This window comes from Pogonomyrmex barbatus, unplaced genomic scaffold (genome assembly GCF_055798465.1).
Source record: "Pogonomyrmex barbatus isolate J1 unplaced genomic scaffold, ASM5579846v1 scaffold22, whole genome shotgun sequence".
Classification (NCBI taxonomy): domain Eukaryota; kingdom Metazoa; phylum Arthropoda; class Insecta; order Hymenoptera; family Formicidae; genus Pogonomyrmex; species Pogonomyrmex barbatus.
This window is the reverse complement of record NW_028297119.1, coordinates 758,336-773,286: the sequence shown is the minus strand read 5'-3', so window position 1 is coordinate 773,286 and position 14,951 is coordinate 758,336. Positions and strand designations below refer to the sequence as shown.

Below are 14,951 nucleotides of genomic sequence, written 5' to 3'. Positions count from 1 at the left end.
AAAGAATAAGAAGAGCAATTATAACGATGAGAAAAACATGGAGCATAGGAGAGAGAATATTTAAAGAAGACTATAAGAAAAGAACGGGGATGTTAGATTCACTGGTGGGGGAGTGTGGCTTTATTCGGAGCGGAAGTATGGGAGTGGAAGATGAAAACAGACTAGATGGAGTAAAAAGGAAATATTTATAGTGGATATTAAATCTTGATAGAAGAACCAAATTATATATTGACAGAAGAAATAAAAATGAGAAATTAAGGATGCAAGCGATTAAGAGAGCAATAAAATACGAAAAAAAAGCTAGTGAGTCAAAGAAGAAAATAGTTAAAGAATGTATAAGAGACCTAGAAAAAGAATGGACAGAGAGAGAGGAAAGTAAAGAGAAAGAGAAGGGAATTGTTGGAGAGAACAGGGTTGAGTAAAGGATAGCTGAGAATAGAAAGAGAAACAGGTAACCAAGAGATAGGCAAAGTTATTTTAAAGAGGTTAGAAGAAAAAGAAGAGAGGAATAGAAAAATAAGTGAATCAAGATATAATAAAATCACAAAAAGGATAATAACAGAAGAGACTCCAAAATATTTGGATGGAAGGATGAAATGGAAAAATAGAAGCAGAATAGCAAGATATAGATGTAGAAATGAGACATATGATAGCCAGTATAAGAGAGAGAGAGGAAGCGGAAGAACCAGAATATGTAAGGAAGCAAAGGAAAGTATATAGCATATATTGAAGGAATGTAAGGCAAGGAAATATAAAATAACAGAAGAATTTTTAGGAGAGGAGGGGAAAGGATTAAAGGTAATGAAAAAGGTTGAAAAAGTAAGAAAAGAGTTGATGGAAAACAGGATAACAGGATAGGGAAAAAAAGATAAGGATAACTAAGATAGGGACAAACAAACATGTAGGAGCTTATTAAAAGTAAGTTTTTGAAAAATTCTTTTTTATAAAGTTAGAAGCAAGGTAATTTAAAATTTTACGTTTATGTTATGTTATGTCATGTTATTTATAATATTCTATTTCAGTATATTTTATATTATTAGATTATTAGAAATAAGTTATGATGTAAGACAGGATAATTAGTAAATCAAACGAACTTATTAAAGTGAAGTTCAATTTGAATTTGTCCTTGATGTCTTGTCCGGGTGGACAAAATAGTCGTGCTTTTCCGCACGATTGCACCAACCAGTCTTTAGAATTTTCGCTAAAGTGAAATGCGACCCCGACCGCCGAGGGCGCTCCACGCATTGCTAATGTCATTCGTTTAGGAGATGTAAATTGCCTAAGTGTGTGAAGGAAGGAGAAAGTTGAGAGTAAGAAGATTCATTCGGATAAGACATCAAGGGTATAATTCAAACTTCACTTTGGTAAGTTTGATTTACTAATTATGCCCAATGGTCTTATCCGGGTGGACAAAGTAGATGTTCAGCGATTTGCGCTTTAGGCTTTTATTAATATAATGTTATAATTTTCTGTATACATGTGCATCATACATTTCTACGGTAACAAAAGATGAACAAGTGTACGTGCGCTGTGAAGGAAACTTACATTGGATCACGAGATTGGATTCACGACTTAGGATCTTAGAACTAAAAAATTGAAATCTTTTGGATTTATAACAAGACGTTTATAAAAACTCGCAAAGACACGCGACCAACCCGCCGCGTATTTTATTAGATCCAACGAGACTCCTTTATCTGCGGCATGCTGAATGCTATAAGAGAAGAAGAAACTGTTCTAACTCCACTCTTCGAGGCCTAACCGCAGCTACCGGGCAATCGATTGATGGCTCACTGCTTTGTGAGGTCTTACCAATGAGATGAACAAAGAATCGCAAGACGGAGGCCATAAGTTTTGAGTAATTTAAAAGTAATGTTTGATCAGATTATAGATGCAAAGATTTCTTAATCCTATCTGGTACACAAATAAAAAGTTTATTCGTTAGGGAGATTTGTGATATTCTTATGGCCGCCAATGTTTGGGTACGCTGGCCCGTACCCAAGCGTCAAGAGAATGGTCAGTTTCTTCGTTACTGTCTCCAAAGATAATGGCTCGTGTAAATATAGCTTCACTTTCTCTATCTCCGGAGCTGGATCCCAAACAAAGTCATATCTGAGATGAGGAGGTTTGAGAGCTCCCACACCCTTACAGAACTTTTTTACAAGGGGTTGGCCAATCTCGTTGTATGAGAGTAAAGACTGCTGATGAAAACTAATGTGAGCAGTGACTGATGAAAAGGAATTCGCGCCTTTAAATTCCTGGGCTAAGAATGTCAGAAACTGTGATAGATTAAGCGCAAGAAACGGAATCGTATGGATACGGCAGAAGATCCATCAATTCCGTAAGAATCTGGAATACTGTTTGATTATTGAGTCCGCTAGCGAGGTCAACATAATCTCTGCTGCTTCCGATAAAACTTTTCTGTCGATGAACATCCGTCTGATAATCTCCCGGCCCCCAGGGAAAGTGTCCTCCATGCTTGATGACAATATCTAAAAGGAGAAGACAATAAACTCTGAGATGGCGAGAAAATCACAATCTCCCACCAAAAAGCACTGAGGAAACCAAGATTGTGAGACCACCAAGTTATTACTATGATTCCCACTGCTTTATCATCCAAAATTTTCCGGACGACACGAGGCAAAAATATGAACAGGGGAAAAGCGTAGAAATTAATTTCCGACCAAGATATCGTAAAGGCATCGATCGCTACAAAGCCCAGATCTGGTTATCCAAGATATGTATGTATCACATTTATTAGGTGTACAAAAAAGTTCTGAGCTTTTTTTTGTAAAATTCAATCTTTATTCAAAAACAAACAAAAAAATATTAATCAGCGAAATATTCCCCGTTTGCATCAACGACCTTTTGCCATCTTTCGGGTAGCTTGCGAATTCCTTGACGATAGAAACTAACCGGCTTCGAAGCGATAAAGTCATCAATGCATTTTCGTATCTCTTCAAATCTCACGAAATGTGTATCAGCCAAATGATGCAGCGACCGGAATAGGTAGTAATCGGAAAGCGTCTGGGCTATACGCCGCGTGCAAGAGAAGTTCCCAGCCTAACGCAAAGATATGGTCCTGAATCGCTTTCGCAACATGCGATTGCATTGTCATGAAGCTCACTTTACGACGTCCTGTAAATGGCCTCTTTTCTTCTAATGCATCGCTCAAATTGGTCAATTGTTGTTGGTAGTGTCACGTCCCAGCGCCGAGAGTATCTCTAGTCATGTCTAATGTAAATTTTTTCAAAATTTTTAATTATTTATGACTGACTGTGTTAGAAGACAGCACCGTCAGGCCTTTAATATACACATAATAAAAGAATATACCGCTTAAAGTTATTTAAAAGCTTATACAAAATGGCCGCTCCTTACCACAACCTTATGGCGCTACTACAGCCTTAATGTTCCTAGTAAATTTTCCCTAGAACCTCACTAACAAAAAACAGAACATACTGAAATCACTTCTCCAGACTGTTCAGTAAAGAAAATAGAGCTTAATATCGCATCCTTATATAAGCATTTCCACATTAACAACAAAATCTCAACAAATAGTAAATAATGAATAAAAACAAATGTAGGAAATAAACCCTCGCCCACGTAATGCACGAAAACTATAACGAAACATTTACACAATTACACAATTATCGGTACATTGTAATATCTTTATTATCAATTAATAAACAAAATCATATAATTATATAAATAACAAAATACCAACCAATTTCTTTATATCGTCAAATATAATTTCAGAAATTAAGAAACTCTTGTATATCAAACACTTTCACTTTTGTTCCATTTTAATAATAAATATAAAAGTTAATAACAAAACTAATAACAATAGAAAGGATATGAATAAGGAATAAAAGTCATAATGACAATATAACAAAATCCATGACAAAACATTTATTCAACAGTTCACCTGATACATATCCTTATTTCAAGGATAAATTTTGTTGATGTCCTTATATGGATATCTTTTCCTTACATGAATACATTCTCCATCAAAAATCATTTCGAAAATATAATTATAGTTTGTGGTTACGATTCTTAATTCTCAAGATATAAACAAAATTAAGGGTATATGAAAGCACACACACATGTATACATATATACATACATTATACATTTCCTTATAAGATATAGTTTTCTTTATGAAATTATATAAACAACCCGGATAGAAACATATTTTATCTCAGAAAAGAAATTTTACGATTTAAATTTCGTTTAATAAAATTTATAAATAAATAAATTATTATATTAACAAATAATTATTATGAAAGATTTGGACAACACATAGGAAATCCTGCAACTTACCTCATTACACATACCTACCTAACTCGCACCGTTTAGAAGATATTTAAACAATTATAAACTTCCTTACATACACTTACTTCAAAAACTCAAATCAGTTCAGCAGGCAAATCTCCGTATATAAATCAGTTCAACTTGTAGAAACCTTCATCCTAGACTTATATTTATAATTGTTACTTCCCTTTTTTCATTAACACTAATCCTATGGCTATGACAAAAATCTTGAATATTAATATGCATGGAAAACTACCCTAACAATTCAACCAATCACAATCAGAGCCATTTTGTATCTAAAAACATTTAATAAATAATGTATTACAAATGTAAAAAGAGTTATACTGATATATTTTAGATATACTAATTATATAATGTAATCATTATTATTATAAAAATTGTAAAGTATATCTAAAACGATATTGCGATAAAAGTTTAAATTCAAGCAAACTATATGAAAGGAATTATTATAACGAAGTATAACTCTTTGAAAACAAAATAGGTCGACCGAATAGTCATAAGTATGACTCATGATCAGTTTGAAAGCAAAAATAAGCCAACGTTAAATGTCAAGGCCGCCATAATATTTAGTCACAGGTGTGACTCATGGTCAGTTTATAAGCGAAAGTAGGCCAACGTTAAATGTCAAGGGCGCCATAATATTTTAATACCACGAGTCATCGCTGACTCATAGCAAATGTAGACTAAGTTGACCAATAGAAAACTATGTCAAGGACAACTAGAAGGTCTTAAATGCGTGAATCATAGCTGACTCATAATGAAAGGCTTTATTCAGACCTGTAGAATCATAACATTGGAATTTAGGTCACCCCTACTTCCATGTTTTGGCAAAATATAAAAACCTCAAGCGACGATACCTTGGGGCCTCTTTTTCGCGCAGGCATTCACGCATTCATTCATTCGTACCCACTCGCGATTCACATCCACGGACACTTACATTTTGTTCGCATTCTTGTACGCGCACGTACATTTTTGCACTTGTACTTCCACTCGCATTCGCTAAATATATATATATCATTTATAACAGTGAATAAATTCCAATTCAAATACCACAAGTGTGATATATTATTCCTTATTCCCAAAATCGAAAACTCTTTCCTGAAAATAAAAGTCATTTCGACATTCCTGTTACCTATTTCCTTCGCAGTATCTAATCCTGAGGTTTTACCCTCTTAACCGCATGGAAAAGAATCTCACAAATAACGTGTGAGTGTAGCTGTCGAGGATCTGTTGACTTCGGCCCCGTCCGATCTACCAGGACCTCCCAGGACGTCACAGTAGCGATCTGCCGTGATTGTTTCACCTGGTTGTAACTCGTAATACAACACACCTTTCCAATCCCACCAGATACAGAGCAAAACCTTCTTGGCGTGGATATTGGGCTTTGGCATCGATGTCGAAGGTTGACCAGGGTCAACCCATGATTTTCTACGTTTAGGGTTATCATAAAGAATCCACTTTTCATCGCCTGTAATGATTTTGTGCAGAAAATCTTTTTTCCGGAACTTTGAAAGCAAAGTTAGTGCAGTGTCACGCCAACGATTTTTGTTGTCTTCAGATAATTCATGCGGAACTCATCTAAACCATTCTTCTGAACCTTTCTTATTGTATGTAAACGTAAATGGTTTGCTGCGTAACGCCAAGCTGTTCTGCAAGCTCCTTTTCAGTTTGCGCAGAGTTTATATCCAGCAGTGCTTGCAATTCGTCCGTTTCAATCTTTTGAGGGCGTCCAGCACGCGGTTCATCTTCAAGACTGAAATCTCCTTGGCGAAATTTTTGATATCATCTTTTACATGTAGTATGATTTACAGCGTTCTCTACATATGCAGCACAAATCATTGCAGTGGCTTCAGCAGCATTTTTCTTCAGATGAAACACGAAGTGGATAAAAGAAAATCGAATATGCTCTTTTGTTATTGCCATCGTGAACACTACTGATTTTTGAGGTTATGTGCATCAAACGCCAAACCGTATGGTATTTTAGAAGGCCAAATGTCAACGTTTTAAAACCGCAAAAGGGCGGGAAGATATATAAAATTTAAATTGTTATTTCGGTTGTATGAAATCTAAAGCTCAGAACTTTTTTGTACACCTAATAATATTGATGATAGACACGTAGAGATCGATCTCGGGAGAACCGGTTGAAAAAGCTTCCTCTGATAAGGACCATTCAGTGTTCGCGTTAACTTTTCGTAATTCTTGATCTGCGATAGTATTATTTATAAAAGCAGTATAAGATGCAAAAACGAAGTTGTTGCGCTCTTTGCAATTTCAGATCTTGCTACGGATGTTAGTTCCAGATATCGAATCGAGCCGGAACGGCTCACATAGGCAATAGCTGTTGTGTTGTCTACTCTAAGAAGGATATAACTATTTTTGAGATCCGTCGCGAACATAACGCATAGAAGACGGCTTTGAACTGTAACAAATTTATATGATTCGTTCTTTCCTTTGCAGACCATCACCCATGCGTACGGAGCTGACCACAGGACGCTCTCCAGCCCGATAAAGATACGTCTGAAAATATTATGAACTGATGCTTCCCGCCGAATTGTCCTGGCTTGTTTTGGATTCGATAGAACTTTCATCCACCACTGAAAATCTGTGGTTAAGTGAGGTGAAAGATCCATATTAGCCTCATAATCTCTATTGGATCTCGCGAGAGCTGAGAACTTCATCCTCTCCAGTTGCTTTGTATAATAGGCCATATTCGACCGCTAGGCAGACTGAGATTAAAGATCTGATGATTCTGGCTAACTCGTAAATCCGGCAACTGGATTTTTCTATGAAAGAAGAAATCATTGTAAAAAGATTATTGCGACGGTCAGGTAGAATTGCGATGGATTGATGTGTGGAATCCAGTAAAAAACCTAGATATTTGCAGTTTCTGTGCAGGTTCGAGCTGAGATTTCGAGAAATTTAAGAAGAACCCCAGGAATGATAAGAAACTGATAGTTGCAGTGTTAATCACAGTATTAAGTACAGTCTTCTTTCGATGAACCAAATAAGAGAAGATCATCCAAGACTAAACTATTGAGAGATATCCTTCACTCCGTAACTGAGCTACTATCGGGCGAATAATTTTTGTAGATATGTACGGGATCATGAACAGGTCGAAAAGTAGTAATGTAAATTCGTATGTAGTTCCTCGTCGCTGAAAACGCAGGAAATGCCGATCTTTCTGGAAAATGGAAACAAGTAGGTAGACCTCCTCAAGGTCCAGAGTTGGTATCCATGCTTTCCGCGTCATAAGCTGGACCGCTTTTCGCCAATTTTCCAATTAAAAGTATGCTAGGGAAAGAAATTTGTTTAACTCTCTCAGATTTAAAATGAGCATTCCTTCTGATGCTTTTTTCGCAAGAAAGAATTGAGAAAGAAATTGGTTCTCGAGGAAGCCATGGCAATTATCACGCCTTTTTATAATAGGCATGAAATTTTCCTATCGCAGATCTCTGTAGCGGACGAGAAAAAAATAGGTTCCCGCAGGCAGGTTCGAGGTGGTGGGGTTGAAGAAAATGAAATATGATACCCGGATACCGCGTGAAGAACCTTGCGATCCTTGGTCAGCCCTTCCCATTTTGATAGAAATCTGGGCAATCGACCTTCGGTTCTTACTTGATTTACCGACGGGTCCGAAATCTGAATCGGCGATTGGGACGCTCTATTTCTACAAGGCCCTTGGCTGGTGAGCCGCCATTGAAACGCATTGAATCGAGAGTTTAAAGTTTCCCACGCATTGGATGGATTTGACTCTGACGGATTGATGACGATTGTTGTAGAGGTTTGGATGTAGCTGGAAATTGACTTTGATTCACAGCTTGCCTTCTCACACGACCGAGCCGATCTGAACTCCTCCGCAAATGATGAGCCAAAGAATCATTCATCGATTGTGGATCCCTTCGCTGCATTTTTTGTCACAAATGACAGGCATGGGTTAATGAACATCTGTCTGGTGAGAGATAGGCGGTGTTGATGGTCCGCTAAGAGGTAAATCCCCTCAGCCAACTTCGTGATCGCGTTCTTTATCCTGAGATCTATTAGCTGTTCCTGAAGTTGCAGGAGATCGGTTACGTCCAAGCCTAAGGCGTTAAGATAAGTCACCACTTATGCTATACCTGGGTCTAGCCAAAGCGAGAAGTAGAGCGCCCAAGGGCGCTCTTATGTATTTCAGTCGCCCTCAGATTAACAAGGAGATCGTAGCAGTCCTCGCAAAATGCCAAAGCGTCCTCTTCAAGAGGGACAAATATCAGTCCCTCTTGAGGAGGACGCTTTGGCATTTTGCGAGGACTGCTACGATCTCCTTGTTAATCTGAGGGCGACTGAGATACATAAGAGCGCCCTTGGGCTCGAATTTCGACAGGAGGATATCCCATGTTCTTTGAAAAGTGAAAACACTTTCGCAGCAGAGGATTACCAGACAGATGAGCAGACGGTTCTCGAGAATCGGGGCAACGAATCAGGTATGTCCTCTCGTTAGGGCAAAGAGAGAACATAATTTTGCCGATTTTAACCGATTGCTCAACTGCGATATATTCTTTTTTTTAGGGACCCTCGAGGAGATCTTAGAAACAAAGCTGAGAGTCGCTTTCGCAGAGCCTCCTCAGGTAGAGAGGGAGATGGATTCAAAAGAGAGAGAAGACTCCTCCTTGACGAAGGAGTTTTTCAGAGAACTGCATTCTGTGATGACAGATCTTCGCGCGCTCGCGCGATTCCTTCCTAGATCTGTCGCTTTCTCAATGATCGGTGACCTCTATGGCTCCCTTTGGACATTTTCAGCTACAACGCACTCAAAAGAACTCGTGAATTCTAATATTAGATTAAATTAATAAGGCTCAATCTATGATCACTATTGATGCTATGCGCAACAGAAACACAATGACATTAGCAGCGCGTGGAACGCTCTCGGCGGCCGGGGCCGCATTTCGCTTTAACGAAAATTCTAAAGACTGTTGGTGCAATCATGCCTAGAGGCACAACTACTTTATCCACCCAGACGAGACCATTGGGCATAATTTGGAATTTTATGTTTATGCTATGTTATTTTATCTTGATTGTGTTTTTACATGTCGATCAATATTTTCTTCTTATATGTAATCCTTATAGTCATCAATGTCTAAAAATTCAAGACAAATTATATGAAATACATTGATGATTTAATATTTTTAAAAAGAAAAAAAAAATAAATAATTCTGTCAAATCTACTATTTGTGGGATGTATCAAAATACTTGACGTCAACGACTTGATATGTTAAAATGTCGCGAAGACAATATCTCACGAAGTAAACGCAGTAAGAGAATTAATCATATGTAATTTTATTAAGCTGACATTTAGATTAGCTGCAGAATAAGAAATTTTTAGCAGCTCGAAAATTATATCCTATAATCAATCAACATGCTTGAGAAACAGTCCTTATTCGATTATAACTGGATACTTGTGCTAATATTTTTTTAGATGATTTTGTAACGGAGCGCATCCTTCCGCTCCGTTCCTCCTCCAGATTTTCCCCCGACTGACCATTCGTCGAAGACCATCAGGCGGAGCGCAAAAGGCCTATTTTTTAATCTTGTACATAGTTCGCGAACGCTGAAGCTTGGAGAATAGAGCGCGGAATCCACGAATATTTTCGTGGTATTCCCCCCGCGCCGCACCCGCGCCGTACCGACACCGCACCACAAAAAGCAAGCGAACATCCCACACTGCGCTACGATCGCGTCTAGAAGCGCCGTAACCGCGCCGTTACCTCACCACCGAACTCTTCCCAACTCCTAGACCTTCTCGCTCCGAATTCTTATCTTTTCGAAAAAACCAATTAAATTGATCCTTTTTCTGCGCTCCTTGGAGAGGGATGCTAACTCCCGAGATCGATCAATCCGACCGATCCGATCGAAAAATACCGAGGTCGATCTCGGGTATAAAAAGGCATCGCTTTCCATAGAAAATCATCCTGTTCCACGCTCGTCTTTTGAGAGCACGTCTCACGGAAAACGAGTATCCGAACTCGGTAGAAAGCCAGCGATATATTGGGGCTTTTCCCAAAGCGCCAAGTTCGCTTGGTCTGGCCGAAACCGCCTCCGTCTACGGCAAGCCGAGAGTTGTTGGGATCTCCCCAGCGCATCGAGTACGCTGGATCCGACTCCGTCGTATCCAAATTCCGCCGTCGTGTATCGGGGTGTCCTCCGATACAACCGCACTCCCGTTCGACCGATTCCGAGCACAGAAGTATATCCCGGTCGCCCGAGCACACTCAGCAGAACCACCGAAGTCATCCACAGCCAGAGCTCTCCCCAGCTGGGGAGTTCACTCGGCACTCCGTATCCATTATCAAGGAGCACATCTCCGCCCGCCGAGCACTCTCGGCAGGGAACGAGTACATCCGTTCTCCGACCCGGGGTCAGAAAACCTATCTGCGGAAATTTCACTTTCGCGAATGACACCGCCCGCAATCCAAACCACGCGTACATAAATTTAAATCGCCGAAATTAAAGGTCCGCGACAACATGTGCGATACCGCCGCACACTCCACGCGCCCCGCGTCACCGAGTTACGCATCGCGAGATTAGTATCGCGCCAAAGCGATACCTCATCTGTATAAAAACTTGTAAACACGCGCTGATCGTCGTCTCGCCCGTTCACGGCCAATTCTATTCACGTTCTTTCGGCTATTTGTGCATTTCCATCTGGCATTACTTATTGTTATTTCTTTCATATTTTAATAAATTATTATTCTAATAATTATTCTATAAATTATTCTAATAATTTCACCTACGATTTAACTATAATTTTAATTCCACAATTCTATCTCCAACGTCTTCGCTTCTCTACTTGATAACCTGAACTGATCGCTATCCGCGCGGGAAAGCGAGACCGTTTTAATTTTATATACTATTATTCGTCAAATTATGCGGAATAAATTTTCTGTTTTGAAAAATTCTAAGATAAAGAAGAGCAATAATATCGATATTAAATTGGCCAATTTAATAATATAATAATGTTAATAAGCATCTAATGTAAAATGATGTCAATAACAAAACTTTTCCTCTTAAAAAACTGTTAAAAGTGTTTATTTGGCGCACAGTTCGATATACTAGATAAAAATGATATTTAAAATCACACAAGACATATTAGTATGAATATCCAGCTTTAATCGAATAAAGTTTGTTTTTAATTGATTACGTTTCCACATGTCGATTAATATTTTCTTATATGTAATCCTTACAATCATCAACATTTAAAAATTATATAAAATATATTGATGATTTAATATTTTCAATAAAAAAGTCGTATATAAAAACAATCCTTATTCGGTTAACTGAATACTTGTATTAATATTTTTTTAGTGATTTTATATACTATTTTTATATATTATTCTACTATTATATTTTATATACTATTATTTTAATTTGTTAAATTGCATGCAGACTAAATCTTCAGTTTTGAAAAATTCTAAGATAAAGAAAGAAGAGCAGTAATATCAATATTAAATTGATCATTTTAATAATAATGTTAATAAACATCTAATATAATAAGATATTTACCAAATTCGCTTTCTCTCTTTTTTCTCTCTCTCTTTCTCTGTTTTTTTTTTTTAATATCTCCCTCTCTCCTTTTCTTTCTCTGTAAAAATAACAACTTTTATAAAAATATTTATTATAATACAAATGTGTTATGTTTGAATATGAAGGTTTTTTTTACTTCTTCTATTACGACAGTTTAAATTAAAAATTTGAATATAAATACCTGTTTTTCTTAAGCAGCGTCTACAATGAAACTTTAAGACATAAGAAATTGACCAACCACAATCGATTATTCTTCTATAATTCTTCGATTATGATTGGTCAATTTCTTAAATCTTACGCCTTAAAATATCATTGTAGATGCCGCTTTAAGAGTAGATTTTAAACACGTCGCACTGACACTTAGCACTTTACTTATTTATATACTAATGGAGTTCTTGATGCATTCAATCGATAATATTAAATATATCAGTGATTCCCCCTGCAGCGTAAAATAATATTTCAATTAACCAATCGACTAATTTTTCTATTGGAATTGTCTAATCGCTTTTGTCATTAAATTTGTCGAACGCGATTGATTAAATCCAATAAGTCATAAAATTACTAAGTTAATCGATGAAAATAAACTAAATTTAAATAAACAATACATAGGTATAAGCCAAGTACATGTTAACAAACTACAACGCGAGACATGACATTTACTCGGCAAGCAGGATCTTGGTTGCTAAAGTCTTTATAATATGAAAATAAATTCAATTAATTTTTATATTACTAACTACGTGCCGCTTTTTTAACAGACTTTCAACGTAGTGGTTTTAATAAATCGATGATCAATATTATTGATATCGATTAAAATCCCTTTTATTATTCCCCCCATCAGAAATATATATTGCGAAAAATATCACCTCAGCCAGAGAACCTGGATCACCCGCTTTCCGGGCAGGCATCTTATCCACTAGAGGACCACTGAGGCTATGGTAATATTTATCGCAATATTCAGATAAATAATGTGTAACGTTTTATAATGATAAGTTCGTCTTACGACGATCTTTTAATCGATATCAATAATATTGATCATCGATTTATTATAGAACTACTACGTTGAAAGTCTGCTAAAAAAGCGGCACGTAGTTGGTAATATAAAAATTAATTGAATTTATTTTCATATTATAAAGACTTTAGCAACCAAGATCTTGTTTGCCGAGTAAATGCCATGTCTCGCGTTGTAGTTTGTTAAATTTAAATACTTTAGTAAAAATTAATTTGTTATTTATAATTTTAAGTTGATTCTTATTATACGTTTTTATAATATGTTCTTATTATATTAAACTATATATTTTAATATTAATATTAATAATTAATGATCTTATTTTAAATTTCGAATGGTCTTATTAAATTTTCATTATTTATTAGATAAAATATATTGTAAATAAGAAACATGTAATAACTATTTTTTGCTCATTCCGGTTTCGCGTGAATTTCTTTGTGATTTATATAAATTCTAAATTATAATATCTCTTACTATTTTAAATTCTTCTCAATTAGTCAACCGACCAATCATTCCATTGGAATTCATCAATCGTCTTTGTTGTTAAATTTGTCATGCGATTGATAAATTCCAATGGAATAATCAGCTAATTAAATTAAACAAACATAATAAAGAAATTAAATAATAAATTCTATTTCATTGTCCTTTTATTTATGTATTCTTTCATTGTTCATTTGATAGAAAAGCACTATTTTGTTTTTGATTATCCGCCACGCGTCACGTATCGCAACATAGTCCTAATCCGGACTGGCAAAAATGTTATAATTTGATGTTGCAAGCTAGATTTAAATTATCTTTGGATCCTGTTAACCAGTCTCCAGGTAATTGTTATATGTTGTTATAATGGTAATTGTTAATTATAAGTTAAATAATTCCGTAGAATTTTTATATATTTCTAATTATCATATTTACTGTTTAAACAAAAATATTTATAATCTATAAACGCCAAGTTCACGCGCCCTTTTTCTTATTTATGTAAAAGGAAGACTTTTATACAAACATTTCCATCTACAAAAGTCTTTTTAATAATAAATTTCATATTGGTACAAAAGATGTGATATGAAGAACTGGCGCCAACTTCTAATTTAATAAAATAAAAAGAACTTTACATTGAAATACATTTTTTTTGTAGTTCATTTTTATTTTAAAAGTCGTTTCATTATTTCTATAAAAAACATGATATCAAAACTTGACACAAACTTTTAATTATATAAATAAAACTTTAACTATAAATATAACTAAACTATAAATAAAATTTTGCAAAGGTGAAAAAAGATGTTATCAATCCAAAATTAATGTCAATTTGTAGTTGCCAAAAAAATTTTATTGAATTATTGTACTTGTGTTTATATAAAAATACAATATAAAAGAAAATCTGATGTATAAAAAAAAATAATGAAACTTTTCAAATAAAAATGAACTACAAAAAAAAATATATTTCAATGTAAAGTTCTTTTTATTTTATTAAATTAGAAGTTGGCGTCAATTCTTCATATCACATCTTTTGTATCAATATAAAATTTATTATTAAAAAGACTTTTGTAAATGGAAATAAAATTCTTTCTTTTATATAAATAAGAAAAGGGGCGCGTGAACTTGGCGTTATTTTTTATCTTTTTTAAAAGGTAATTTTATTAGGATATCACTCATTCTTTTAGTAACAAATGATATGTATTATTTATATTTGAAACATTTTTATACTTTATATATACTAGAAAAACAATTAGTATTCAGTCATTATTTTTTACATTGAAATACATTTTTTTGTAGTTCATTTTTATTTTAAAAATCGTTTCATTATTTCTATAAAAAACATGATATCAAAAATTGACACAAACTTTTAATTATATAAATAAAACTTTAACTATAAATATAATCTTTTGTATAAAAAATAATCTTTTGTAAAAAAAAATATATATACACATTTTTTGCTCTTCTAGGCATTTTTTCTTGTTAATTTGCGCATCATCAATGTCTATCCATTAGACGTTTAATCAATGATTTCTAAAGTGCCAATATGTTTATCAATCTTTTCTTTCAATAAATTAACAAAAACAAA

General features: G+C 35.1%; 2 protein-coding genes and 1 pseudogene across 12 annotated transcripts in view; all 3 read left to right on the top strand.

Moving 5' to 3' along the window:
- Positions 1-14,951, top strand: part of LOC105427296 (chromatin assembly factor 1, p105 subunit) — a 798,730-nt gene that overhangs the window by 672,830 nt on the left and 110,949 nt on the right. The gene's annotated exons all lie outside the window — the stretch shown is intronic.
- LOC148936400 (uncharacterized) lies at positions 27-1,706 on the top strand (annotated as a pseudogene).
- Positions 8,542-9,530, top strand: LOC105423271 (uncharacterized). Its single transcript, XM_011632956.3, has 2 exons — positions 8,542-8,789; positions 8,875-9,530. Exons 1-2 carry the CDS (start codon positions 8,543-8,545, stop codon positions 9,153-9,155), a joined length of 528 nt encoding a protein of 175 aa, XP_011631258.2. The 5' UTR covers position 8,542; the 3' UTR covers positions 9,156-9,530.